The following is a 26,685-nucleotide window of genomic DNA, read 5'->3' as shown; positions in this document are numbered from 1 at the left end:
CAGTGCTGAAAGAGGCTCCAGGAAAGCCGGGGAGGGACTTTTTACAAGGGCATGGAGTGATAGGACAAGGGGGGATGGCTTTAAACTGGAATGGGGAAGATTTAGATGATAGGAAGAGATGTTTTCCCATGAGAGTGGGGAGGCCCTGGCCCACGTTGCCTGGAGAAGTGGTGGCTGCTCCATCCCTGGAGGTTTCAAGGCCAGGTTGGATGGGGCTCGGAGCCCCGGATCCAGCAGGAGGTGTCCCTGCCCATGGCAGGAGGTTGGAACTGGATGGACTTTAAGGTCCCTTCCAACCCTCAAACCAGTCTGTGATGCTATGAAAGAGTCTGCATTCCTTCCTTACGTAGGAGCTTCCCCTGGCAAGGCGGTTGTTGAGCTGTGTTTGCGTTAGGGATCCGGGTACCAGTACCACCCCAGCACTGCAGATAAACTGCAGCTGAGCCCTGTATCCCTGCTCTTTTTCCCTTCCCTTCACCTCTTCTCCCTCGTTTCTCTCCCTTTCCTTGCTGAGTGTTGGGTGTTTATCTTCTTCATGGGGTGAGGTTAGGAAAGGATTCTGTGGAAATTCTTGCAAGGAGCCCCAACCCTTCCACCCCCACACGCTACCCCGGGAGAGACCCAGCCGGGCCGGGTGACTCATGAGGTTGGCTGGATCCTGGGGCTGCTTGCGGGGGAAATGAAAGGCCCTGGGCCAGGCAGCTGGGGGTGGTGGCTGCCGCTTGGTTTGCTTCTCTTTCAACGCGGCTGAAAGCACAGGGACCTTACAGGGCACGGAGGAGGTGGTTTTCAGTTGGCTTTAGGAATTGGTGGGAGAGAGGCAGTGAGGGGAAAAAGGAGAGCATGAATTCCAGAGAAGAGCAACGAAGCTGGTGAAGGAGCTGGAGAACAGGCCTTATGAGGAACGGCTGAGAGAGCTGGGGGTGTTTAGCCTGGAGAAGAGGAGGCTGAGGGGAGACCTCATTGCTCTCTGCAACTCCCTGAGAGGAGGTTGTGGAGAGGAGGGAGCTGGGCTCTTCTCCCAAGGGACAGGGGACAGGATGAGAGGGAATGGCCTCAAGCTCCACCAGGGGCAGTTCATGCTGGACATTAGGAAAAAATTCTTCACAGAAAGGGTCATTGGTCCCTGGCAGAGGCTGCCCAGGGAGGGGGTTGAGTCACCTTCCCTGGAGGGGTTTAAGGGACGGGTGGACGAGGTGCTAAGGGGCATGGTTTAGTGTTTGATAGGAATGGTTGGACTCGATGATCTGGTGGGTCTCTTCCAACCTGGTGATTCTATGATTCTAATTTGTTTTACACATCTCTGCTTTCTGTAGTAAGCACAGCAGAGTCATCTAATGCTCTTGAGCGCTGTCGTGCCATCGTGGGATGTCTTCAGTACCACTGCAGATGTCATGGAGCTAGCACCTAGTGGCATCCAAGGTCCAGGACATTCATATGTACTTCCTGATCCATTAAGGTGGTGAGAACATAGGAGCAGTAGTGGAGAAACCTTACAGCAGCCTTCCAGTACCTGAAGGGGGCTACAAGAAAGCTGGGGAGGGGCTTTTTACAAGGGCATGAAGTGAAAGGATGAGGAGGTTGGCTTTAAATTGGAAGGGGGAAGATTTACATTGGACACGAGGAAGAAATTCTTCACAGTGAGGGTGATGAGACTCTGGCCCAAGTTGCCCAGAGAAGTGGTGGCTGCCCCATCCCTGGAGATGTTCAAGGCTATGTTGGATGGGGCTTGGAGCAACATGATTCAGTGGGAGGTGTCCCTGCCCACGGTGGAGGGTTGGGTCTTTAAGGTGCCTTCCAACCTAAACCATTCTGTGATGCCATGTTTCAGATCTGGAGGCTGGCTACTGCCCCAGCTGTTTCTTTGCACTCTTGTGAGCTCAGCTTTCAAGAGTCACGGTCACAGCCTGGACCACCGTTTTTCATCCTTTTCTCTGTTGATCCTAGCTGGTGTATGGGCTCCAAGAGTCTCTGGGAAATAGTCAGGGAAAGGAAGCCTCTTAGCAGGGAATGTCAGTTCACTTGGCAAGGGTCCAGTTCTTCACTGGAAATAGTTAAGATTCAGCAGAATTTTAGATGAATCGGAATCAATTAGAGTCGGAAGGAATTGAAAACCGGTGTCTAAACTTTCCAGGTTTCTTGCATTACCTAAGCTGCTCCCCGGGGCAAGGTCCACGCAGGCAGAAGACCTGGAGCAAGATATGGGCTCTGTCTTTGTCTTATTCTTCAGACTAGAATGGCATTGACCTTGTCTGCGGTGATTTGTGGTGGTCATGGAGAGCAAAAGTCAGGGCTGCTTTCAGGGTTTAAATGCTCTAAACTTGAACAGGGATGAGACAGGGAGAAGAGAATCCCCTCCTTCCTTATCTCCTCCTTGGGAAATGTGGGGAAGGTTCTGGCTTTGAACTGCTCCCTCTCCCACGCCTTCTGGACATACAGGAACATGTGTGCATGTAGAAATGTGGGAAGACACTTGTGTGCTGATGGCATCTAAATATAGCAGTGGCTCCTATTAACCTGTCAAGTGACTGCTCCCTCTCCTAGGCTGTGTCGAGTCGTGGCTATTACTCACCTCCATGACTAGTTCCCTATGGAGAGCCCTGGAAGAGGTTTAGAAAACAAGTCCTGTGTCGCTCTGGGGCACAAAACATTGCATCTTTATTCTGAATTTGGCTAATGAGAGGAGAAACTCTTGTAGATGAAGTTACTCTTAGACTGCAGACAGGGGGTTCTCAAGCAGGTTTTTTTTCCATAGCTTCCTGGCACCTTTACGAGGAGGCGTATTCACTGATTCTTGCAACACTTTGGAACTGCAGGGAAGTCTGCAGGAAGGACCAAAGCTGTTAATTGGAAGCGGCGATCTCTGCAGGAGGAAGATGTGATGGAAACATGCCCAGGGTGGGATTTCGCTTTCACTTTCACAAACTTCTCCAATGCGGATGCTCGCCGGGTAGAACAGAGCTGCTTAACAGTGCACAAGAGGATCATGCGACCACAGAGAAGTCTGTGTCTTCCTGGAACTGCAGGGGGGGAATTAGGATTGGCAGAGGGTAATTGGTAAAGCTTGTGTTTGGCTGGGCTTTTTATTTTAACAGGCCCAGAAAATCACCAAGTAAATAGTGAGTGGGGACCTTAAATGAGCTCTCCAGCACCTCTGATGGCAAAGTACACTCGAGTGCATTTATTCAAGAAGGAAGAGTGCCACCTATTGAGTCCCAGATTACCCCTCCTTCAGAAGGCTGAGAGTAGGTACAACCCTAATCCATCCAGGTACTTGCCAAGCACAGCTCAGCGTGGTTCATGGGATGGGAAGGAGCCCAGGTGGCACACTCGTGCAAGAGAAAGCAGAAGTGTAGGCTTTCTCTGGGTGGTTTTTATTTTAGATTTTTGCATACGTGTTGTGATTTTAAGCACTGAGCGTTGCTGTCAACTTTTAAAAACCTGCAGAAAACCTACAAGGCTTAGAAATAGTTATGGGCAATTTAGGTTAACGTGGCTTTATGTACATCAGACTGATGGTTTGATGGCTCTGGGTAAAAGAAATGAAGAATGGCCCGCAAGAAAGCCGGGGAGGGACCTTTTACAAGGGCATGGAGTGATAGAACAAGAGAGAACGGCTTTAAATTGGAAAGGGGGAGATTTAGATTAGACATTAGGAAGAAATTCTTCACAATGAGGGTGGGGAGGCCCTGGCCCAGGTTGCCCAGAGGAGTCATGGATGCCCCATCCCTGAAGATGTTCAAGGCCAGGTTGGATGGGGCTTGGAGCCCCTGATCCAGTGGGAGGAATCCCTGCCCGTGGCAAGGGGTTGGATCTTTAAAGGCTTTGAGGTCCTTCCGACCCAAACCATTCCATAACCCCACTGTCGCTGTCAGCAGTTTCTCAGCAGACTTTGTTTCCCAGCTCAGGGAAACGCTTACATGCCTGAGAGGGGAGATGCCAGTTTCTAGACAAAACCCTTCGCCTTTAGAAACATGCCCCTGCCACCAATTCTGTTCCTGTTAATTTTAGTTCTTGTTTTCACTCCCATGAGAAGATGAAGTTTAGAAAACCCTTCCCTTTGGTATTTCTTTTTTTTTTTAATTCCATCTTCTTGGTTTTATTCTTTTGATGAATTATTTACCTCTCTTGGGTTTTGTTTTGGGTTGTTTTTTTTTTTTTTATTCTCTTTGTGTTTATCTTCAAAACACACAACTCCCAAAACTCCCTAATAACACACCGCCTCCAAACGCTCCCTGCTTCCATTCAGTACTCACCAGAAAGCCACTATATTTGTTGATGATTTATTTTCCTGTGTTATATTTACGTTTATGGATGTATTGTAAATAATGCAGGATTGTCTTGTGTTGCTCCTAGTGTGCCGAGCCAACTCGCTGCGTATTTCTGTGAGTAGTTTTGGTTTATCTGTTGGTTTTGTTTGCACCCACAGTCTAAGTGGAACCTGTGGTTCTAGGTTGCAGTCACAGAGAGCGATGAGCAGTGCTTGCAGGACACATATAGATGTAATTAGACTGCTTGGGTTCAGGATGAAGATAGAGAATCACAGAATCACCAGGTTGGAAGAGACCCACCGGATCATCGAGTCCAACCGTTCCCATCAAACACTAAACCATATCCCTCAGCACCTCATCCACCCGTGCCTTAAACACCTCCAGGGAAGGTGACTCAACCACCTCCCTGGGCAGCCTGTTCCAGTGCCCAATGACCCTTTCTGTAAAGAAACAGATATACAGTCTATACAGGCATAGACTGTTGCGTGTTTCTTCATAGACTGCAAGCAGCAGTATCAGGTCTTTCTTAATTTACTCATGAGGAGATCTCAACCAGGTTTCTTTTCCAAGGGTGCACAGTTACTGAGTGGTGGGAGCACCGTATCTGGGGAGAGGACTGTTCTGTTCCAGTCTTGGATCCTGTTACTGATTTGCTAGAGTTGGACTTGAACGTTGGCACTTTGTGTCTGTTGAGTGAGAAGAAAGGGTTTCATGTGATTCCAGGGGCTGCACCGTGTGAAGTTGATAGTTCTATTGTAGCTGTCAGAGCTTTTGGATGCCCACAGCAAGTGATCTGCCTGACACCTCATTGTTTTGTACAAAGCACCAGAGCTTGGAGGTTCACTGTGCTCTCTCTGCATTAGGTTTCCTCTCCCTTGGCCCATATAATCTGGTTTCTGAGTAGGACTAGAGTATGAGAGCAAATTGATCTTGAAGCACTGACTCTTCCCCATTGAGGTGGGCTTCCAAATCCGTTTGTGTGGCTCCCGTATAGCTGTTACTGTGAAGCCCACAATAATCCACCATGGATTAAAACTTCAACGCGCTGTATCATTAGGTTGTGGGAGATGCATCCTTGCCCTGGCTGGCTGATGTGAAGGATGAGCGCTGTCCTCACTCGTGACGTGCCTCCTCCTGGTGCTCTCAGCCATGAAGCCTTTTGATGGGCTGGGGGCAGTGCCAGGAAGAAGGGAGGGATTCCCCTGAGCCAGAGAAGCTAAGCAGGAGTTTGGCATGCTTTTAGCTTGTGCCTCATCCTCTCAGACTCCCTTTCCTTTCATTAACTCATCCACTCCGTGCTGCAGCAGGAGAGCATGTATTAAAACTCTAAGGAGGCATGTCTAGTTGTTCAAAATCAGTTCATTTTTGACTGAAACTAGACGTCATGGGCCAAACCCACCCTGGGGGAATGGAAATGGGGAATCACAGGCAGTCAGGACTTAGTTCAGGTAATTCACTTTCTTTTCTGTGTCCACCTCTCTTAGATCCACCTAAGAAACCTCCCTATCTTTGCTTCTCCGCAGCACTAAGGCTGAGAGGCCTTTGTCCCTGGCAGCCCCAGCCATCAAGATGTATTAAATTAAACATACGTGCACATCACAGCCCTGAGGCTATTAACCCCCCATGCACACAAATAATCCAGTGTGGTCTAAGCAGAATAACTTACATAACTTACGCTTGCACCCTGCTCTAGTCCAATTCACTTCCACACCTGCGGGAGTGACCTTCAAAACTTGCTTGAGGCTCTGTCTCAAAAGTCGTTTTCTCATTAGTGGGAATGAAATGTGTTGTGGAGCTATGGCTCTGTCTGTGCCTCTCTGGGGAGACGAGTGCGGAACAACACTTCCAGCCCCTGCCCACAAATCATGCCAGGCTGCCTCGCTCCCTGTTGGTTTGCTAGAAACCCTTCTTCCCCGCCTCCTCCTCCTTTTCCCTGCACGATAATGGAATTACGGCTAAAGAAAGTCCTTGCAGCGTGTCCCCAAAGGCTGCTGTGGGCACCTGGGTGAGCTGGTGGGCAGAGAAGGCACCTGGGTTGGCTCACAGCCTCCAACCATCCCTGCCCAGGTCTCTCTGCACTGTCCACCATCTCCTTCATCACTTGCTGGTCCCCGGACTTAATTTCTTTTAAACCAAGACTTTTTTTCCCCATAGTGAACATGCTGTGGAATTGCTTGGCTGGTACCAGTGTTTCCTCCCAGCTGTCACCTCTGTCTGCAGGACTATTGGAGTGCAAGGGGAGATAAACCCCAAACCCTCCTGTTGTGCTTTGAGTCCTTGCCATCCATCACCCAGGGGTCACCGTAACTGCAGATCATACGCTCGGGTCTCAAAAATTGCAGGAAATCAGTCTTTGTTACATGGAAAATAAAGCAGTCTATGGGGAAAATAACCATAAATGTTCATTATTTGTACAGGAAAATCAATTTGTAGGCCAATTGACCAAATAAAGTAATACAATTTGCTGGGAAATCCCCCAGGTGTGGCAGGGAAATCGGGAGGTGGAAATGGAAGCAGCGGTTTTCATAAGGATTCTGTGGTGGTTTAGGGGTGGGAGACGGAGCTTAAGAAAATGAATAAAATGACAGCACTGGGCACCTTTGGCTGTGCAGCCACTTGACAGACAGGCACTAGTGAAAGGAGAGGAGAAAAATGGTCTTTTTCTTGGTTTTATACTGCAGAGGGTGGTGGAAAGAGGTACCGCTTGTGATAGCAAGGAAGGTGCTCACTTGAGGGAGCTCACTGGGAAGGGGAGCGTGGTGGGATAGCTAGGAAATCGGAGAATGTGCTTCTAGCAGCCTCCCAGTGCTGAAAAGGGCTGCAGGAAAGCTGGGGAGGGGCTCTTACACAAGGAGTTGCAGCAACGGGACAAGGGGAATGGTTTTCAGCTAAAAGAGAGGAGATTGAGAGGAGATCTTAGGGAGAAATGTTTTCCAGGTTGCCTAGAGCAGTGGTGGCTGCCCCATCCCTGGAGATGTTCAAGGCCAGGTTGGATGGGGCTTGGAGCCCCTGATCCAGTGGGAGGTGTCCCTGCTCGTGGCAGGGGGTGGAACTGGATGGGCTTTAAGGACCCTTCCAACTCAAAGCACTCTATGATTGGCTGGAAATTCCAGCTGGCTTTTTCAGAAAAGCATAGCTCTCACTCTATTAACAAATTATCCTTTAGGCTTTATAACTCACTCGGAGGTAATAAATGGGAAATGTTCCCTTCTGTTCACAGATCTTGTTCATCTGTTTCTTTGGGGCTTCAGAAAATAATGTTGTAAATATTGATGGGAAAAGCTGCAGCTTCCCTTCTGTGCAACTTTCTTTTGGTTTAAAACGTATATATTTTCTCCAATTACAGCAGTACCTACAGCCCTGTTTCTCTGCACAACCTCAGACTCGATGCATCATTCTCTGCCCCAAAGAGCTTTCAGTATAAACAGTGTAGAGAAACAGGTAAAAGGGAGAGGAGGTGTCACGAATGGTTTTTTGGAGCAGGCAGGCTTTTCACAGGGGGATCAAGTAGTTGCCTAGGATCTCACAGGGAAATTGTATGGAATCATAGAGGTCTCTTCCATCCAGGCTAACCATCAGCTTGGGGTGTCTATACTGGAATTAGTAGCGTCTGTATAAACCACTTGATGGCAACTCAAAACTGTTACTGAGGAATCGTTCTGTGTAGACCTAGAGAGCCTGTTGGGTATGGTTATCCCCAGTATCTGTTGTCCCCCTGGCTCCAGCTCTTTTCTATCTCCCTGTGCCACGTTGCTGCCTCATCTTGCCTCTAGTCATCACCACGACTTGTAAACCACTTCCATGAGACTCTGATGAAGAGGGTGACACAGTCCCCAAACCCTGGAAGAGTTTTCGTGGTCCCTATAACCTCAATCTTTTGCCTGACCATTGCTGTCTGCCCCTGTCTGCTCCCTCTGTACTTTGGGCTGTCCCTCCTGGGCTGGAACAACTTCCAGTGTAACAGTTGTGTCTCTGGAAAGAGATGATAAATAATAAACCTATTAGTGGTCAGGTTAAAGGGCTGGACTGCAGCTGCCAGGGAGGCAGAAAAATAGAAGCAGCAGAAGGCTGCTGGCTGTTGTTTTATTCATTTGTTCATTACTGGAGCAGGAGATAGGATGAGAGGCTGGGCAGCTTCTTCTGTCTGCGACCTCAGGTTTGAGGGAGAAGCTGGTGAGCACAGGGCAGCAGAACTGCACCCGGGCTGGATTTTCTACCCAACCAGTCGCCTGGTAGCACATCGGCTTCGGATGCCTAATGAAGGCCCAGGGGAGAGAGAGGATTATCTTGGAAGGCAACTGCCCCTTTCTGAGGTGAAGGTAAATGCAAACTCCGTCGTTCATCCCACAGGGGACTGTGTGTGCTCCGTTGCTGCCCAATTCCCCTAATTAAAGCCGTTTGACTGAGTTTATTATTTGAAAAAGTAAAAGAAAAACATCCCAGGCCCTCGGAACCTCCCCCTTTCCTCTTCCCTATCTTTATTATCAATAGAAAGAGAGAGAAAACGCCGTCTGGACCTGAGGATTTCCTTCACATATGGAAAAGATTTTGCATTCTTCAGCTCCCAGCACTGGCAGCGCACGAGCCCCCCCTCCTAGCCACCCAGCATTCCCAGTCTGCTCCCTGTGTTTTCCAGTTCTACCTCTACAGACAGGACGCACGTGCTGTGCCTTCTGCAGGGTTGGGTTTTTATGCGATAGCGATTATTTTGGAGAGTTGGATCCCCCAGCCCGTGAATCGTCTTGCAAACAAACAGCTTGTATGTCTTTGTCAGCGGGCAAACTCGTTGCACGTTTCCATTTCTGTGCATTTTTCATCCTGGTGCTGGTTCGGATGCTGAAGAGGCAATGTCCGCAGGGACTGCACCTGCTCATCTTCTTGGGTCTATTCCCAATGGGATCAGCTGTCCAGCGTTTGGCTGGCTAGTTCATGAGGGCTGGTGAAAGCTTTGCTTTCATGTACTTTTTTTTTTTTAAATTTCCGTGGAGCTTTCAGCCTCGCAGCTCTCATAGCAGAGGCCTTTCCATTGCTGGGATCAATTAAATGCTCACCAGGGACTCTCTCTGCGAGGAATCTTTCTTTTTCTGGCTGGCTTTGAATGTCACACCAGGACGTTCAGCTGTTTTGACCTTGGTGCAGTAGCTCCCAGGGCAGGAAACCTTTCCTAACCCTCCCTTCCTGTCTCTCCCCCAAGTCTTATGCTCTCCGCCCGTCATTCCATCTGCGAGCTCTCCCAGGGCTCTTATGCAACAGCTTGGGTTTTGGTATTCTTGGCTGGCAGAACACGGCTCCAGGGGAGAGTGATGAGGGGATTGGATGGGTGGGGGGAGAAAGATCTTATTTTGTAACTGCTGACCTTGCTTAGCCACAGAGAGCGGAATTTTCCCCCCCAGCTCTCCATAAAGGAAGAAATATCACCACTGTTTCCCATCTTTCCGATGGTTCCTTGCTTTCATGACAGAAAAATCGCGCTTCTAGGCTTCTCCACTCAGGTAACCTACCACTGTAGCCAGGTTGTCGGGTTTTTTCACTTGGGGTTGCAGCTCTAGACTCGGGTAATGGGTGACTTGTAATTGTGTGGTGGTACCCATCTGTTTTTTCCTGGGGAATGGAAATATTCCGGTCTGTGATTTTTAAAAACAAAGGAACCCTCCACCCAGACAATTGCCTTTGAGAGGCAATGAAAGCAATTATTGGTGTCAAAAGACCCTAGGAGGGTGAAGTGGTGAGTGGCTGAGGGCTGGGCTGACGCAGGACCGGCTGGGTGGGCAGCTGCCTCTGTCTGGGGAATAGAGGGTTATTGACTCCGACTCCAGCTGTGTTTCGTTAGCTGGTATCACAACCCACAAAACTAATATTTAGCAATGTGTAAAGGGAAGGGAGACCTAATATATGAGGGAGTTCTGCTGTGCCCTCAACTTTTACCCTTGCAAAAGCTTGGGAGTATTACAGACATGTTTAACTTTCTAGTTACGATAATTAAAAAGAGGGTAAATGATGTTCTGTTCTCCACCCTTTAAGCAAGGGTTGGGGGAAATTGTTGTGTTAAGAAGGGAAGGTGCAAGCTCTGAAGAGATTTCCTCTAAGCTGAGTCAGTGTTTGTCCCGAGAGCAGATGTCTTTGCCCCTTCTCAGGCACCAAAGAGGTTGTTGAGGGTTGGATGTGGGATAGGGAGAATGGCTGTGCAGCAGCTCTACAGCATCGTGCTGGCTGGCTGTGCTTCACCCCCCGACGTACGCGTTGAGAACAGGTCCTCGGTGGGGTTCCTGTGTTCCCTCTGCTCTCGGGGTGTAATCTGTTCTTACACCACCTTCTGTCTGTACTCCCCGGGGCAGGAGGCTGGCAGGCAGGCATCCTGGCTTTGCTGGGCTGAGCTGTAAGACATATTTCGCGCTGTGTGTGCTTCATCTTTTTGCTGGGGGTGCTGCACCTGTACCGACAGCTGCTGGCTCCTCAGCTATGGAAGATGCTCCTTCTGACCCATCGGCCACAACAACCCTGCGAGGTTAAGCCAGCTGGCAGAGCAAACCTTCCCCCTCTACTTTATGTGTGTGGAAATGGAATTATTTAAGCGGGGGGCTAGAGTCCCAGGGCACCCGTCTCGCTGGCAGGAGGTGACTATTGATCGGGTTGTTTTCCCGAGCATCAGCCGTCCCCGTGAATATCAACAGATCGGGAGGCAGTTTGCTTTTTAAAATATTCAAACCTTCTTACAGGGTTCATGGTTCAACACCGGCATCGCATTAATGTGTGCGATCGCTCTGTAATGACGCTGTCACACAAATACAAGCTTTCTTTAATGGGAGATTATGAGGCTTGCGTCAAATACCTATAAATCCTAATGTACCTCCCCATCTCTGTGGAAGCCGCTGCAGTCTCTGGGTGTGTTCTTGCACGTAACGCCGCTCTGCTAAGTGTGTGCTTTACTGCCTGCCACCGGGTGCCAAATGGTTGTTGATAACCCTGAGTCTGAGTAACTGTAGGTGTCTCAATCTCCTGCTCCGCTCCGGTACATTCCTGTCCTGTAAGCTGTCTGTACGACTGGCAACAGACTTTAGCAAAAACCAGAGTCATAGGAATGATTCCTGGGATGGAACGCGTCTCAGAGTGAGCGTTTTTTTATTTGCAGCTTGGCCCTGCACCCTTTGGAGTCAATGGGAAGACGATTGATTGGAGCAGGTTCTGGACCAGGCTTCTGGCTACCTGTGTGCTTAATTTAAAAGCCATGTGGATCTGCTGGTGAATGCCTCTAAACAGATTAAGAAAGCGCAATTGATTCAAAACTGACTGTAGATGAACATAAAAGGCAAAATTGATTGGCTCGGTCTATTTTAATTTTCTGGGAATGGAGAAGTGTAATAAATAAATAAAATGCCCCAAACTTAATGGCAAAAATACAAAGTAAACACAACTTGGGAAAAAATGAATCGTTTGTGCTGGAATGTAGGTGTTAACGGGGCACTGGAACCACTGTGGCCCTGGTTCTGATGTCCATGTCTGGCCCCTGCTCAGAGCAGAAGTGGTGCGGATTGTTCGTGAGCAGAGGTTGCTGCAGATCCTCCTTCCATTCGGGTTCATTTGTTTGACTTTCAAGGGGAGAAGCTCTCCGTGTGTTAGGTGATACCTGCATAGGTCCTTTATATACACATTTGTATATGTTCTCCTCCCAAGTAACACATGATAGGATGAGAGAAAATGGCCTCGAGTTGTGCCACGGGAGGTTTCGAATGGGTGTTAGGAAAAATTTCAATATTGGAAGAGTGATGAAGCATTGGAAGAGGCTGCCTAGGGCAGCGGTGGAGTCTCCATCCTTGGAGGGGTTCAAAAAATGTGTAGAGGTGGCACTTTGCGACATGATTTAGCAGGTACGGTGGTGTTGGGCTGGTGGTTGGACTGGATGAGAGGTCTTTTCCAACCTTAACTAGTCTGTGATTCTATGATTCTGTTATGTATACAGGCATAGGTACGTGTGGGTATCCATATATATCTATATATCTATATATCTATACACAGTTCTATGTATGCAGCAGCTTTGACTGTAAGGATACAGTTTACAGAAAGGCAAAGAATAAACGTTCTGAGGAGCCCTGGAAAGGGGGAGCGTGCGTTCCTGGTCTGGTGGCTGTTTCTGTAGGCTCAGTGCCTCCCTTTTTGCTGCACTCTCACTCTTGTTAGGCCTGATGGGTCCCTGGGCAGCCACTGAGACCTGGTAACTGCTCAAAGGTACCATAATGGCCATAAAATGATTTTTAGTATCTGATCAGTGCCGTTCTCTTTAGCCTGTGAAGTCACAGCAGAGAGTGAATTGCAATTATTTTGAAGCGGAAATTTGCACACCCTCCCTCCCCTCCCCCTTTAATTGTTATGATAAATTGCAACTTCAGAAAAAGATATAAAGCTTTGGCATGATAAAGCTTATGCTGATATCGAGTCCGAGCTTTTCAGCGTGACAGACATGGTGCAAATACTGTCCTCCTTGCTCTTCCTTCCCCTCGCTTTTCCCTTTCTCTTCTCCACTTCTCCCTGCTGTCCCTTTGGTGCTGTGCAAGCTAATTACTAAGATGGCTTTAGACAGCGGGTGAGCTCTGCGCATGTTCTCTGTGTGCTCTGGAGCAGGGGTGGAAATGCACCTATATGGGAAAAGGATTTAAGGGTGGGAGATTCCCAGTTTGTATCACGTGTTCCTCCAGGGAACAGGGAGAAACCTCTTTGCAAAGGGCTGTGTGAGTGGATCTCTACTACTCTGCAGAGGAGCCCATAGGAGTGAGGGAAAGCTTTCGCTGTTTGTCACGTAGGTGCAGTTGGCCCCTCATACCGTAGGGTTTCACTTCGTGCGGGTGGGTCTTGGTGAGTGCCCAGCAATGTTTACAGTGAGGATGTTCTCCTGTGGTTGAGTCTGGGTGTTGGGACTCGCTACAGAGCCCATTGCAGCATGATCATGGAATGAAAGAACGGTTTGGATTGGAAGGGACCTCAAAGATCACTCAGACCATGGGCAGGGACACCTCCCACTGGATCAGGGGCTCCAAGTCCCATCCAACCTGGCCTTGAACATCTTCAGGGATGGGGCAGCCACCACTGCTCTGGGAAACCTGGGTCAGAGTCTCACTGCCTTCACAGGAAGACGTTTCTTCCTAAGATCTAAACTTGCATAAACTCTTGTTAACCTTTCTCTCCCTCTCTGTTTAATATGTACTCTTCATATCCAATGATTAGTAGCTTAATCCAGGCTTTGTACTTGGCGTACTCAGAGGTGTTGGAGCATCCACCTTGTTGCTGTCCAAGGGTGCGTTTTTCTTCTTCAGGTCTCTCCCAAGAAGAAGGCTCGTGTCTTTTACCATATTTTCCCATTTTTGAGTTGGTTTGGCTCACTGCTCTTCTCTCCCTTGGTTGTCTGCTGTGCACAGACAGCTGTGTTCTGGGCTTGGAAGTACGTTGGAATGGGAAAGGTAACATGCCTCCTTGGGGTGATGCCTTCCAGATGTATTTAGCTAATTATCACAGCGATTAAGGCTCCCCTTAATGACCACAACTGGAATTTATTGACAGAGGTAAACAAGAAGTTCTTGGTTTTTTATTTGTGGAAAGTTCTTTATTTGTTTAATTAAAAAAACATAGGCTCTGCTATCCCTTAGCTTTGCTCCATTCTGCCCCGCAGGGAGCTTGACTGGCTTTTCCAGGACGATCTCATTTTGCCAGGTTTATTTGGAAAGTTGGAGTGGCTGTTTCAGAGAAGCTGTTCCAGGTTCAGTGTTACCCTGCACTTATTTGACCTCTCTCACACACCTTTCTTCCTTTTCTTCCAGTCCTTGCTAAAAACCTTTCTTTCCTACGACTGCTCCATGCAGACCCATACAGGGAACGTGCATGAACCCGTGTGCTTCACACCCCCTTGCCGTGGTTCCCTTCCCCGTTCCGTGCCTTTGTTTGCTAACATTTTAGATGCTGTGGGGCAATGATGCTTCTGGGTTTCCAGTGCACACCTTCCTCTGTAAGTGCTCATGTCACGGCTCTCAGTCATATACAGAGCTAAGCACCTCAAGCACTGGAAACAAGTTCTGTTACAGTGCGGGCTAAAAACCCAACACAATCCTTCTTAAGCTTGTGTTAGGTTTGTATCTCCTTGTGGATCATGCACAAAGGGTGCTGGGACAGCAATCTGTAGCATGTTCTCCCTGCTTGCAGGAGATAGGAGGCTGGGGCCAGGGTCGAGTTGTGTTAGTTTTGGTAACAAACACACGTGCAGTGAAAAAAGCAGCTTTTGCCTTCTAGGAGTGTTCCTCCTCTTTATATTTGTCTTGTCAGAAGTGAATTGTTGAGGGAATTACACTGCCAGGACCACATAGGGGAAGTCTGCACAAGGCGAGACCTGCTAGCTTCATCTGAACGTGCAGATGGACAGTGAAAAGTAGCCTCAGTAATTCAGGTTGAAATTGAAGTGGACTGTTCACTGGTGTGAGAGACAAACCTCCTGCTGCGTGGCTGGCACTGGTTTTCCCTTTGCAGTCAAAAGTGGTCTGGGTTATCCGGATCACATCATCCCTGGGCTGCTGGCAAAGGTTTTGTTTAACCTCTTCAGCTATGTTCAAGTGCAACATTTGATAGGAAATACTGTGGAGAGAGAGGCTGGTGCCTAATTCTGCTGCCTGCTTCCTTTCCTGTTGACGTGGATGGGGTGCAAGCTAGGAATGAAGAGCTGGGTAGAGGCTGAATAGTAGAACTGGAAGGAACTGAGTAAAGACATACCTCTGCTGAGAAGTCTTTTGCAAAGCAAATGTAGCCTTTGCCCACCCAACGTACCCGTCCAAAGCGTGTTGTGACTAAGGATTGCATTTGCAGGACTGCTGTTTGAGAGGAGCTGCTTGGTTTTGAGTTGTCTAACGGAATTCTTATTTTCTTCTCTTTCCCTCATACCCTTTCCCATTCCAACTTATTCCATCCTGTGCCAGAACCGGGGTCGCCTGGCAGAGAAGAGGACGATCCCCTTACCTCCAACCAGGATCCCGAAGAAGGAGCTGACCTCAATTTTCTCGCATAGTGACGACAGCGAAGAGAGTGATAAGAGCAATGGTCAACATCCTGAAGTAAAGCAGGAGGAGGATCTCCACATCAGTATCATGAAAAGAAGGTACTTTCCTTCCAGGGAGAGCTACATTGCGAGAGCAAAGACAGAGAAAACTGGGCAGCAGGTGACCAACCTCTCATTTTGCTCAATGGAGTCACCTCTGGGGTCTGGAATTAAAGTGCAAATGGCATTTCATAGCTCAGAAAGAGGAGTTCTCTGCTTACTCACTCCTGTTTGGGACAAGTAGGGCTCTATGGAGCCTTATGTTTGCACTAAAGGAGTCTGAATTTGCAGATTGTAAATTGTATTTCACCCTCTGCCCAGCATTCTCCATCTTTGTACCTGGTGAAGCCAAGGAGTTGCATGACCAAGAAGTCATCTGTGGGCCTTTTGCTTAGCTGTCTGAAAATACACAGAGGTGTGTGGATCCAAAGTCCTGCCTTTTGCTTTCAATTGTCCCCAAATACTGATGTAACATAAACTGGGTAATTTAGTGTTGGGGAACAGGGTTTGGGAAGGAGGTAGCAGCAGTGGTGGTTGTTACATGTTCCTCAATACAAGTGTTGGAGAGCGTAGCTGTGTCTGGCTGATCCTGAGAGCCTCTGTAGTCTAAAAGTGGAAGTTGATGGAGTTGCATTAGGCAGAGTTACTCGAATACTGGGGTTACCTCAGTACCTATGTATTTTGATCATGTCTTTCTCGGTAGAATACACATTCATCCTGGAACCATGCAGGGTTAAAGGAAGAGGAGAAGGGATTGTCTTGAGTTACATGCTGGTCACTGTCGCTTGGGTTCTTATGGAAGATCTCAGTGCCCATAATATTCAGCTACGAAATTTTAGATTCTCTCATCCCTCTGAAAAAAATACGATGTTTAGAAGACTTGTAACTACAGGAAAATAAACACCTGCAGGCACCGCGCCTCAGCCTCCCGTGCAGATCAGTGCAACTCATCTTGATTGTCATCTTCCTCTGATGCATAAAATCACTCAGATCCTAAGACAAGCCCTATAAAAACAGAGGAGTGGAAACCGAAGGCATGTAATTGCTTTTCTTATGTTTTATGTGTTTCTTGCTCCCGAGCAGATAAGCTGTTTTCCCCCTTTGCCTTCCAACAGATGTTGGCACATTCAGCAACCGAGAGCTTGAAAGTAGGGAGACAAAATAGAAACCAGCTCTCCCCATAAACCCGCCTGTAATTAAAGATGGGTTTATCATTGCAGCTGTCCAACAGCCCCGTTCAGGGGTTATCGCTTGGAAATGAAAAGGTGTTTGAAGAATGCATCCACACCGTGTGTGCGCACAGGAGGCACAGAGGAGGGAGAACCCTCCTAATCAGTTTGGGTAAACCGCCCTTCTTCTCCCGTCCCCTTTAATTATGCTTTTAATTCTGCAAAACTGTAGTGCTAGATTGTCTCATTAGTAAGGAGAACAACATGATAACTGTATAATTGATATGCTGGGCCCCCCAAATATAAAGTGCTCTTATCTTAAATCTTTAATTACTGTAATTGCTTTGCCTTGTTTATTAGGAAATGAAGAAAAAAAATAGTTAATAGCGATTAGGCAGTGGTCCCCCAGCTTCCCGTTTTGGTGCTCTGCAGGGCTTTTTTATCAGTTTGGCTAAAGGTCTCTTGTTTAAGCTTTTATCTTGATTCCTTAGAGGAGTGCGTGATTCTTACCAGGTAGATTAGACTCTCACTCATTTGTGCAGTCGTTCTCCTTTTCATTTTCCTGGGAGCTCTCACACTGTGCTGGGGGATGCTGGAATAGCTGGGGCACACAGAGGCCAGGCAGCCCGCTTGGTAGGTGCAGTGATAGCAGGAAAAAGGGCACGTAATTCAGTGCTGGTTGCCCACGGAGGTAGCATCCACTGCTCAGATCCCTCAGCATTTCCAGGCATTTTGTTTCTTGCAAATGGATCTCCCAATGCTCCCGTCCCAAAGAGGGGAGGACTGGCCGTCCCATAGAATCATAGAACCATAGAATCATAGAACAGTTTGGCTTGGAAGGGGCCATGAAAGTCATCCAGTCCAAGCCCCCTGCAGTGAGCAGAGACATCTTCAAGCAGATCGGGTTGCTTAGCGCTCCATCCAACCTGACCTGCAATGTTTCCAGGGATGGGGCATCCACCACATCTCTGGGCAACCTCTGCCAGTGCCTCACCGCACTCAGCAGAAAAAGTTTCTTCCTAATATCTAGTCTAAACCTCTCCTGTTTTAGTTTAAAACCGTTACCCCTTATCCTATGGCTACAGGTCCTGCTAAAAAAGGTTTCTTGCATCTTTCTTATAAGCCCTCTTTTAGTATTGAAAGGCTGCAATAGGGTCTCCACAGAGGCTTCTCTTCTCCAAGCTGAACAACCCCAGCTCTCTCAGTCTCTCTTCCCAGGGCAGTTGTTCCAGGCAAGGAATGGAAGGTGACCTGACCCCACTCCTGCCTGGTGCTCCTGGAGGGAGCAGGCGCTGGCTCTGTTCCCGGTGTTGTTAGCAGCCCCAGACTGGGGTGGAAGGTGTGATGGGGCCGCCTCCAGAGACAGCAGCAGCATCAGAAAGGCTAGACAGCTCGCAGACACGACAGCTGGGGCCTGGCAGAGACAGTGCCCCATCTGCTTGCTGGGTTTAATTCACCTGTTGTATCCTTCCCGGTTGGTGATGGATTGGGCTGAGGTTTTATTGTCTCCCACTGAGAGGAAGAAATAGGTTAAACTGTGATAGGAAAACAAGGTCGGGACCTGAGCAAACCTGTGTTTTCCTTTGGTACCCCTGAATGGCCCTCCTTCACACCTGCATTATAAACACTGGCATTATTGCTTTCAACATCATTGCCTTTTCTTTTTTCTCCTGCTCCCCATTTCTTTTATATTATAACCATAGAATTAGTGAGGCTGGAAAAGACCTCTAAGCTCATGCAGTCCAGTCGTCAGCCCAACATCACAGTGCGTTCTAAACCGTGTCACAAAGTGCCACGTCTACACGCTTTTACCCTTCTTGACTGTTCCCTTCCAGTGCTGGCACAAGGGAATGCTTACTGCTCCTTTGAGGTCTGGACATTGGTGAAGAAAAGACTCTAGGGATTAGAATAGGAGTGGGAGTCTTAGTTTCTCAACAGGTCCCTCACCCTGGCCTTCGACAGCGATTTCCTCTGTGACCCTCTGGGTTCTTAGGCGATTGCCCGTGGAGGTGGCCTCCAGAGGAGGTCTAAGGCAGAGCAGACCTGCCTTAGGTGATGTTCTTGCAGTCCTAGAAAGGAGCCACTGAAGTTACTGCAGTTCAGTGCAGGCAAACTTACTTCACAAGCAAAACTGTGTCACTTTGCAGTCCCGCGCACATGTAATTAAGGAAACCGGCCCTCACACTGCAGTAAGCCTGGCTCATCTGCTTTGAAGTCCAGGTGACCCAAGCTTAAAGGTGAATGTTTTCATCTTGCAGTGAGACCCCTTGAGTCCTCTTTAGCCTGCTTTGCAGGGTGTGCTAAGTAGCCTTTGTGCTCTGCCTCCTGTCTGGAAGACAGAGGGCTTAAAATCTTGTCTCATATAACCAGAGGCATCTGCTGAGCTTGATACCGTAGCTTGATACCCAGACTGTAAGCACTCAGCTCTGGAGATTATTGCGACAGCAGTGCAGAGGAAAATCCTTTTTCTTTTGATCAGATTTCGTGTTCCTGAAGATCTTGCTCTTTTACATCATTACCTACGTGCAACAGTTGCATGTCCTTAATGCTATCTCCGAACAGACAAAGGCCGGCGTAGCCAGAGAGTAAGGTTCAGCTCAACAGTAAGAGCCTCACGTGCTCTTGGATTCCAGCCCAGTGTTGTCTAGCGTGGGGATGTGAATTTAATTCCTATCTTAAAGACTGGCCACCAAAATGTGGTGGCGTGGCTGATAATAAGAGGCAGTAATACTCCAGCACCTCTAAAATGATGTAAGTTTTGGACCTAACCTGTCTCTGAAGGAACCCGTATGGATATCAGTAAACACGTACGCTGGACTGAGGAAGGAGAGGATGTGTAATGTGAAAATGCCTTTGAAATTCTTTTATTAAAAAAAAGAGGATTGGGAGCAAAAGTTGGAGCAGATTGTACAGTGAGAGCACCCAGCGGGCTGGGTTCCTTGCCAGATGCTGCTCTGAAATAAAAGCCATTCTGAGGAGAAATAACAAAAGTTCTCCTGTAACAGGGTGTCTGTGCATGGAGAAGCAGATTTCTAGAGAAGCTCATGCTGCTCTCAAGTCTTTTATGTCCCTTCCCTGCTTCACCCCAATCTTCTCTGGCTGGGTCATGGCACCTGCCATGGGATTGGTGTCGTTTCAAACCAGAGGAGAGCGTTTGAGAGGAAGGTGCTCCTCAAGAAACAGTGTCTCTTTGACCCCGTTCACCCGTGAGCATGGACAGAGTCCAGACAGGGCAAGTTTTTCTCCCCATCCCCAGCATCCCTCACCTCGCAGATGAGCTTTACAGCATTCTCCTCACTCAGCACCCATTTTCTAATAGCGAAATTACTGACCTCCACTAAGCCTTAATGGCTGGCGGCTGTCAGCCTTTCCGCTGCCTGCCTTTCTAAGTGAAAAGCTATTTCTTAGATCCCATAAGGCTGCTGCTCTTTGACTTCCTAATTGATTGAAGATCAAACCCAAGCACCCCTCCGTTATATTTGTCACATGCACCTGCTTGTAATTCAGAGCCACGAGGTCCTCGTGCCTCCTCATCTGCTGTGCAACGTACGCAGCGCTGCCTTTGCCTTCCTTCTCTTGCTTGGCCTCTTTCTGCAACGCTCCTGAACAGTCCACCCTGGTGCTGCCCTGGGATGAGAGCTGTGGGACATCCCTGCTCCTGGTGGAGCTCGGTTTCATGGCAGGTGATGCCACACAACCCTGCTCTTTCCCTGCTGCCGTGGGATGAGAGCTGTGGGATGTCCCTGCTCCTGATAGAGCTCGGGTTCATGGCAAGAGATGTCACACAACCCTGCTCTTCACCTGCTGCCCAAGCCAGAGCGCGCCTGGGGTCTGGGCTAAGCTGACAAGGCTCTTGCAGGAGACCAGACACATGACAGAGCAGGGCTCTGGGCTCAGGCTGTGAATATGGCTCTTAGATTAGATTCGACAGCCCTTCTTCTAATTACCACAAAGAGATGGAGGGAGGCAGGGCCCCTTTTGTGGCTGGAGACATATTTTGCTGCCCTATGACACTTGTCTTTCACAGCTTCCACTGGTTGTTTTCTGTCAATCCTTTCTTCCTTCTTCTGCAACCCTTTATTTTCTCTTCTCCTTTCTCTTCCCTCCCTCCCTCTTTTTCTCTGAACCATTCACTGCTTAATAATATTCCCTGTATTCAATAAATATATTAAAGATCCCTCTGGGAAGCAGTGGCTGGACTTGGTCCAGAGTGCCGGGAAGCGTGTCATTGACATAATGAGGACATATATTTGATGGGGTGAAGAGAGAACAGTCACTTACTTCTCAGGAATGCTGCAGGATGCAATATAATAAACAGCAAAAAATCCCTTCTTGCCCAGGAAGGAGATAGGAAACCAGAAAGCAAGGTGAAGTGTGAGAATGAAAGCAAATGAAATCTTGACCCACAAGTGCTCTTGGCTGCTCTCTGTATCTCCTTCTGTCTGATCTGTTCATTCCTTTCTGGTTCACATACACGTAGAAGTGATTTCATTTTGTGCACAAACCATACCCTGCCGTTCTGCTCCCTTCTTGCTGCAGCACCCGATTCAGCAGGTTGGTTGCTCCCCCAGCTCGTGTGCCCCTCAGCCTCCCTACCTGCTTAGGGGGATCCCTTCTCCTCCTGGGAGGAGACGATCTGGTCATTTATTCTGAACACTTTCTCACTGATCACAGTGTCTGAGACCTTGGGTGCATGAGGAGGGTAGAGAGGGTAGCAGCTCTAACACCCTTGCTTGCCTGGCTGTGGATTTTATTTCCCCCCTCCTTTTCTGTGATGGGACCGGCTCCTGCTCCTCACTCTGTACAACCCAAGGACAGGTTTGTGTAGCTGATAGTTTGCAAGTTATTAGTGCTTTGATTTCAGTGGGGTGAATAACCTGTTAAAGCAAGACGCACAGTAGCCTCAGAAATCTAATAACGGCAGAGATGTGGAATGAGTGCTTGGTTCTGCTCCCTGTCCCTCCTCCCTCCCCACGAAAAAAAGATAATTAGAATTTAATTCCATTCTCACCTATTCATTTGTCTAAATATGGGTGTTTAATTATCCATCTCGGCAGATAGATGTTTCTGCCTCTCTGTGGATCTGAGCTATTCCTTTGGTACGAGGTTTTCCCTCCCCCCTACTTACAACTCTGACACCGTGTTCTTATGCTTTGAAGTTTAGCTGTGCTAAGTCTCAGTATAAGCCATGCCTTCATGTGATGCTCAGAATCACTGTCTGCAGTCTGTCTGTGTTGGTAACTGCGACAGATCGCGATATGCTCGATTTTATGGAAGACTGAGATTTTAACTTAGAGACCGAACCCAACGCAGGGAGCCCGGGGCCCAGGCAAGGTTCTGCTCTGATCATAGAGACATGGAATGGTTTGGATTGGAAGGGACCTCAAAGCCCACTCAGTTCCATCACCCTTTCCATGGGCAGCACACACAGAGCTCTAACAGGAGCACGTACGTGGTCCAGAGTGGACTGTGGTCCTCTGTTAGGCTCTAAGCACTGCTTGGAGGAAGCACACATTGCCTTGAGAAGCCCACGGGGCAGGGGACCTTAACCACAGGCTTTCTGGACCGTAGATTTTTCACTGGGAAAGGGACCACAGAGTTTTAATCGGACAAGCATGGCGATTAATCTACGTATAGCTCAGGGCCAGACCCTTTCAGCCTTTTTGAGGGCACTGAAGGATGTTTTATGGGCAGAGAGAAAGGAGAAGCACAATGTTCCTTTTCAGACTTGAGTTTGATTTCCAGCTGGTCCCACAAAATTCCTTGCTGCGTAGTGTTTGGAGCTCTTCCCACTTCCACTGGGGATTTACACTGAGCAAGGTGCTGAGCTGGAATTAAAGGGGTGTTATGAAGGTTTTGTGTATGCAGGAGATGCTGTAATCCACAATTAGGCTTAACCACCCTCCACCAATTCGTCTCTGAGCAGGCCAGACCCTTCCAGACCTGTCAGGGCCATCAGGTCTTTGGCTGCCTTGAACTTGCTTGGAACTTTGGATTCAGATCAGCTTCCCTGGGGAGTCCAAACGTGTCTCAGAGTTTGCCCAAATTTCAATTCATGGAAATTTTATTCAGTGCTCCAGTTTGGCTTGTCTTTCCCAGAAAGTTTTCCGATGTTGTCTGAATTTTAACTTTGAAGAACGACTGTTACTGCTATAAGCTCGGTAGCTGGGAAGTACCTGTGCTTTTCTATTTACAAAGAAAACACTAGGAGGATGGAAAGCTAAGGGAGATTTTCTAAACTGTTGCATAGGAAGAAGAAGAATAGGGAAAATTAGGTATGTGTAGAACACCTAAGTAGAATTCTGAGTTCAGCTTTATTTGGGGGAGTTAATATCTACTAATGAAAGAACTACTCACCCCTAAAAGAACTACTCTAAGAGCAGCCAGACTCCCTTTGTGAGCGTGTCTTGCAGGAAGAGTGCAAAAGGCACACTGTCACATTAGTAAAACCTGCAGCAGCAGCACGTCTTGCAGGTGAAATGATTTCCGTGCTAAGAGCTGTTTTCGGTTGATTTCTGAACTAGGCTGAAGCAGGGGCACCCGTTCAGGAAAGCACTTAAGCAGACACTCGAGCCTGAGTTAAGTCCCATTGACTTCACTGGTCATGCTGAAGTGTTTTCTGGCCCAATTCAGAGCACATTTGAATCGGAAGAAAGGTTTTCTTTTACTTCAGCAGGTCTTAGATGAGTTTTTTTCTGCAGTTAGATGGTCTTCAGCTGAACACTTGCTTTTCTAGTTGAGGACAGAGGCAGGAAAGCTATAGGGATGCCCAAAACCCACAGAAGTGCCTTTAGCCTCTGCTACTTGTGATATTTTCAGCCCCTTCTGTTTAACGCTTTTGGGAAGCCGCATCTGCCGGAGCTGATTTACACGCACAGCTAGGAACCAGCATGTTCCCTGGCAGATGCTGAGAGATATGGGACTGGGTTTGTGCAAGGATACGGTCTCGCTTGCCAGTTTGGTCTCAAATGGCTGGGCTTCTCATCAATCACGTTGACACGGAGAAACAGTGGTGGTCACAGCTCTCCTGTGGGTGGTGGGGGAGATCAGCGCTCCCTGAGAGCGAGTGGAACACCAGACCACAGAAGGTCAAGCTCTGCCTTAGCCTTCTGGGTTGGTGTAAATGCAGTCTAGAAGCAAGGGGGGAAGGAGTGGGAAATAGCAGAAAACCATCCCACTTGGCTGCTCTGTCTTAATTTAGGATATTGTTCATCTAGAATCTGCTATTCCTGCTTGTCAGCAGGCAGAGTGACAGAATATATGAAATTAATTTCCGAGGTGGGAAATTGCTAATAATTTATTTACAGCTGGAGCGGGTGTGGAGGAGGGAATGCAGCACAGATGTATTTGGGTTTTCTTCATCAAATGTCAATGCTTAGCTCCTTCTGCTTGCTCCGAACATGTCCTCTTAGTTGAGAGAGCATCCAGCAGTCCCTACAACCTACTAGGGAGACTGCAGGCAGCAGAGAGAAGTTCTCTCACCTGCAGATCAATTGTTTCCAGCACTGTGACCCATGCAGCGGACACTCCAGACTGCCGTGTGCATGCAGTGTGGCTCATCCTAGCACCCTGCAGCTCAGAAAGCAGGGGTTGTGGATGAGAGCCAGGGAGAAAGAGTTTGAGAGGACCATGGGTGGGTTGTTGTGATGGAACAGATCTTCTAGGAGTTTGAGAGGACCGTGGGTGGGTTGTTGTGATGGAGTAGATCTTTTAAGTGGCAAGAGATGCAGTGTTCGGCACATGTCACTGACCTCTCTGTTTGTTTGTTAACAGGATACACACCCACTGGGATTTAAACATCTCCTTCCGAGAGACCTCTTGCAGGTACCAATTTGGGGCACCCTCTTTGTATGGTAGGCTAAGAGTTTATGATATGTTACTGGCATATGGATGCTGTTAGATGTAAATGAACATTTCTAACTGTCAGTGCTGTGGGTATTTTTCTTCCTCCCTTGTTCTTCTTTCTCCCCTTTCTCCCACATATCCTTTCTTCTTTTTTTTGTGTTGGGGAAGGTTGCCTGAGGGGAAACAGTCTCTTTTATGTTGGCATAGAGAACTGAACAGACTTGTAAACAAAGCCCGTTATTGGGTTTGATACATTTATTCTGGTCCCTTCTTGGCTGAAAGCAAGGTTGGGGTGGCCCCGCTCTGTTTCCTCACGTGTGGGTCTATGTCACATTTGCAAAGGTGATTCTTTGCTCATTGAAAACCAAACTGAGTGATGCTCCTGCATTGCTCAGGCATTGCTGTGTTGTGCTCAGCAAACTTTAAGCAGCGCTGCCTTAAAAGGTGAACCTGTGACTGTTAATGGCAAGAATAACTGGCTGACAGAAGCTTTAGATTATGTGATACCACTGAGACAGCCTGATCCTGCAAGAAGTTGCTCTTGCAGGCATCTGACTGCACTGTTGAGCTATTGGAGCCAACAGGACTCTGTGTTTTGCAATGTGAAGTATAAATGGAATGAACCACAGCTGCAGAAGTGCAGTGCGGGAGTCATTGCACTTCAGCTTGGGGAAAAGTTGACTTTAAAATAATGACAAGTGTTTTACAAAGCATAAATAAAAGAAATGATAATAGAAGTCTGAATTGTGAAAAGGATAACCAAATCAGTCTTGTATATTTGTTTTGAAGTCTGCTTTCCTGCAGTGCCAGATACCCTAAAAAGGTGGAAATTGATAAATTGAAGATCACCAGTTAGAAAGATGAATATTCCTTTGTGACCTCAGGGCCAGCTGGTAGCCTGAGCACAGTGCATTTCCTTTCTGTGTCGCTAGTAGTCATAAACTTCTCTAATCCTTTAAAAACAGAGCTTTGCTTCTGCACTGGAAAAAGACAACTGGATATTAGAAACTCCACTTTTATACTCAGTTGCCACATCTGAGTGAAATGCTTCAGCCTGGCATGTGCTGCTTGGTTTCTAAACCAGGAAAAATTAATTGTGCAGCTGTGAAACTTCTTGGGGAAGGTAGATCTTGGAGATGGTGCAGAGCAGACCATGATCTGCTTCCGTATCTGCTCTATCCCTATGTAGACGCTGTAGAAATCAGGATCTGGTCCATTGCATCCAATAGCAGTGCACTACTAATGTTTTGTTTTGCTAAAAGAAGTTTCTGACACTGTGTGTAAACGTTCTGTTCAGTTAGAGAGTTAAAAACAATAGGAAAATATTACTGCTCCTACAACTACTGCTGCTCTCGCTGTTCCTTGGGGAGGTGCCCACTGCGTGCTGGACACTGCACAAATGTTTAAGAAATGGTTCATGCTCTGTAGAGATCAGATTGTCTGGACAAGGGAGTGCAGATAATTCTATCTGATGACTTTTGTGACAAGACTTAATGTGTAGAAGCCTCAGTGCAGCAGAGGTAGTGTTTACTCAAGAGAACATTGTTTAAGGACTTTAGAGAGTCCTACCTACCAGTACTGCGGCCAGTGGAGACATTTCTTTGCTGTATCTGCCAGCCTCAGAGGTTTTTTTTGCAAATATCAGCGTGAGACACAGGATCAAAGTGTTAGAACTTAGTTCCATCTCCATCACATGCCCTTCAAATGCGTTGCTGTCCCCAAAATCTGTGACACAAGAGCGAACGCTGGCAACAGAGAAGTGAGGGACAAACAATCTCTGTCATTTTAAGCCCTTCATGCGTCCCCACTCATAACATAAGGAAATAAGGAACATAAGGACAGCTTGGGCTGTTCTGTTGACAATATTGGTGTGTGAAGGTTGTAGCCTGAACTGTGCACCTGGAGAGGCGAGTCCCTCTGTATTTAATTGAGTGCTGGAGGATAAATTAAGTCTTGGCATCCCCATGGGGCTGTACCGATTCATACTCTGTCAGGGAATGTGTGAGGGCAGAGGTATTCATTGGTATTTAAGTAAGCACAGGCTTTGGCCCTCAAGCATAAAACCCCATAATTCCTAAAATTTGGTGTTACGACTACAACCCCCTACCCTGATCAGTAAGCATCTCGAAGCCAGTCTGGAAGGCACATCTCCCCCAGTGCTCCTGTAAAAACAGCTGAGGTTTTTGTATGGCAGCCTTTAGAATAAAATCCCTGGTTTGTAGCTATAGGCTTTTTGGACTCTAAAAGAGAAAAGAATGGGTTCCTTCCAGGCAGACCCTTTAATGATAAATTTCAGCCTAGAGCAAAGTTTTACGGCTGAGTTATAAACTCT

At 47.8% G+C, this 26,685-nt stretch overlaps 1 protein-coding gene across 4 annotated transcripts in view; it reads left to right on the top strand.

Annotated features, from left to right (window-relative positions):
- Nucleotides 1-26,685, top strand: part of SAMD11 (sterile alpha motif domain containing 11) — a 123,716-nt gene that overhangs the window by 21,855 nt on the left and 75,176 nt on the right. For 2 of the 4 annotated variants that reach the window (XM_069874681.1, XM_069874682.1), the window contains 2 exons: nt 15,221-15,399; nt 24,282-24,332. In XM_069874681.1, the coding sequence (XP_069730782.1) occupies nt 15,221-15,399; nt 24,282-24,332 (230 nt within the window). Of the gene's footprint in view, nt 1-9,700; nt 9,764-15,220; nt 15,400-24,281; nt 24,333-26,685 lie in introns of those variants that run through there. The other 2 variants (XM_069874684.1, XM_069874683.1) reach the window with 2 other exon arrangements.

The sequence above is a fragment of the Phaenicophaeus curvirostris genome, chromosome 22, assembly GCF_032191515.1.
Source record: "Phaenicophaeus curvirostris isolate KB17595 chromosome 22, BPBGC_Pcur_1.0, whole genome shotgun sequence".
NCBI lineage: Eukaryota > Metazoa > Chordata > Aves > Cuculiformes > Cuculidae > Phaenicophaeus > Phaenicophaeus curvirostris.
This window is presented reverse-complemented; position numbering and strand designations above follow the sequence as displayed.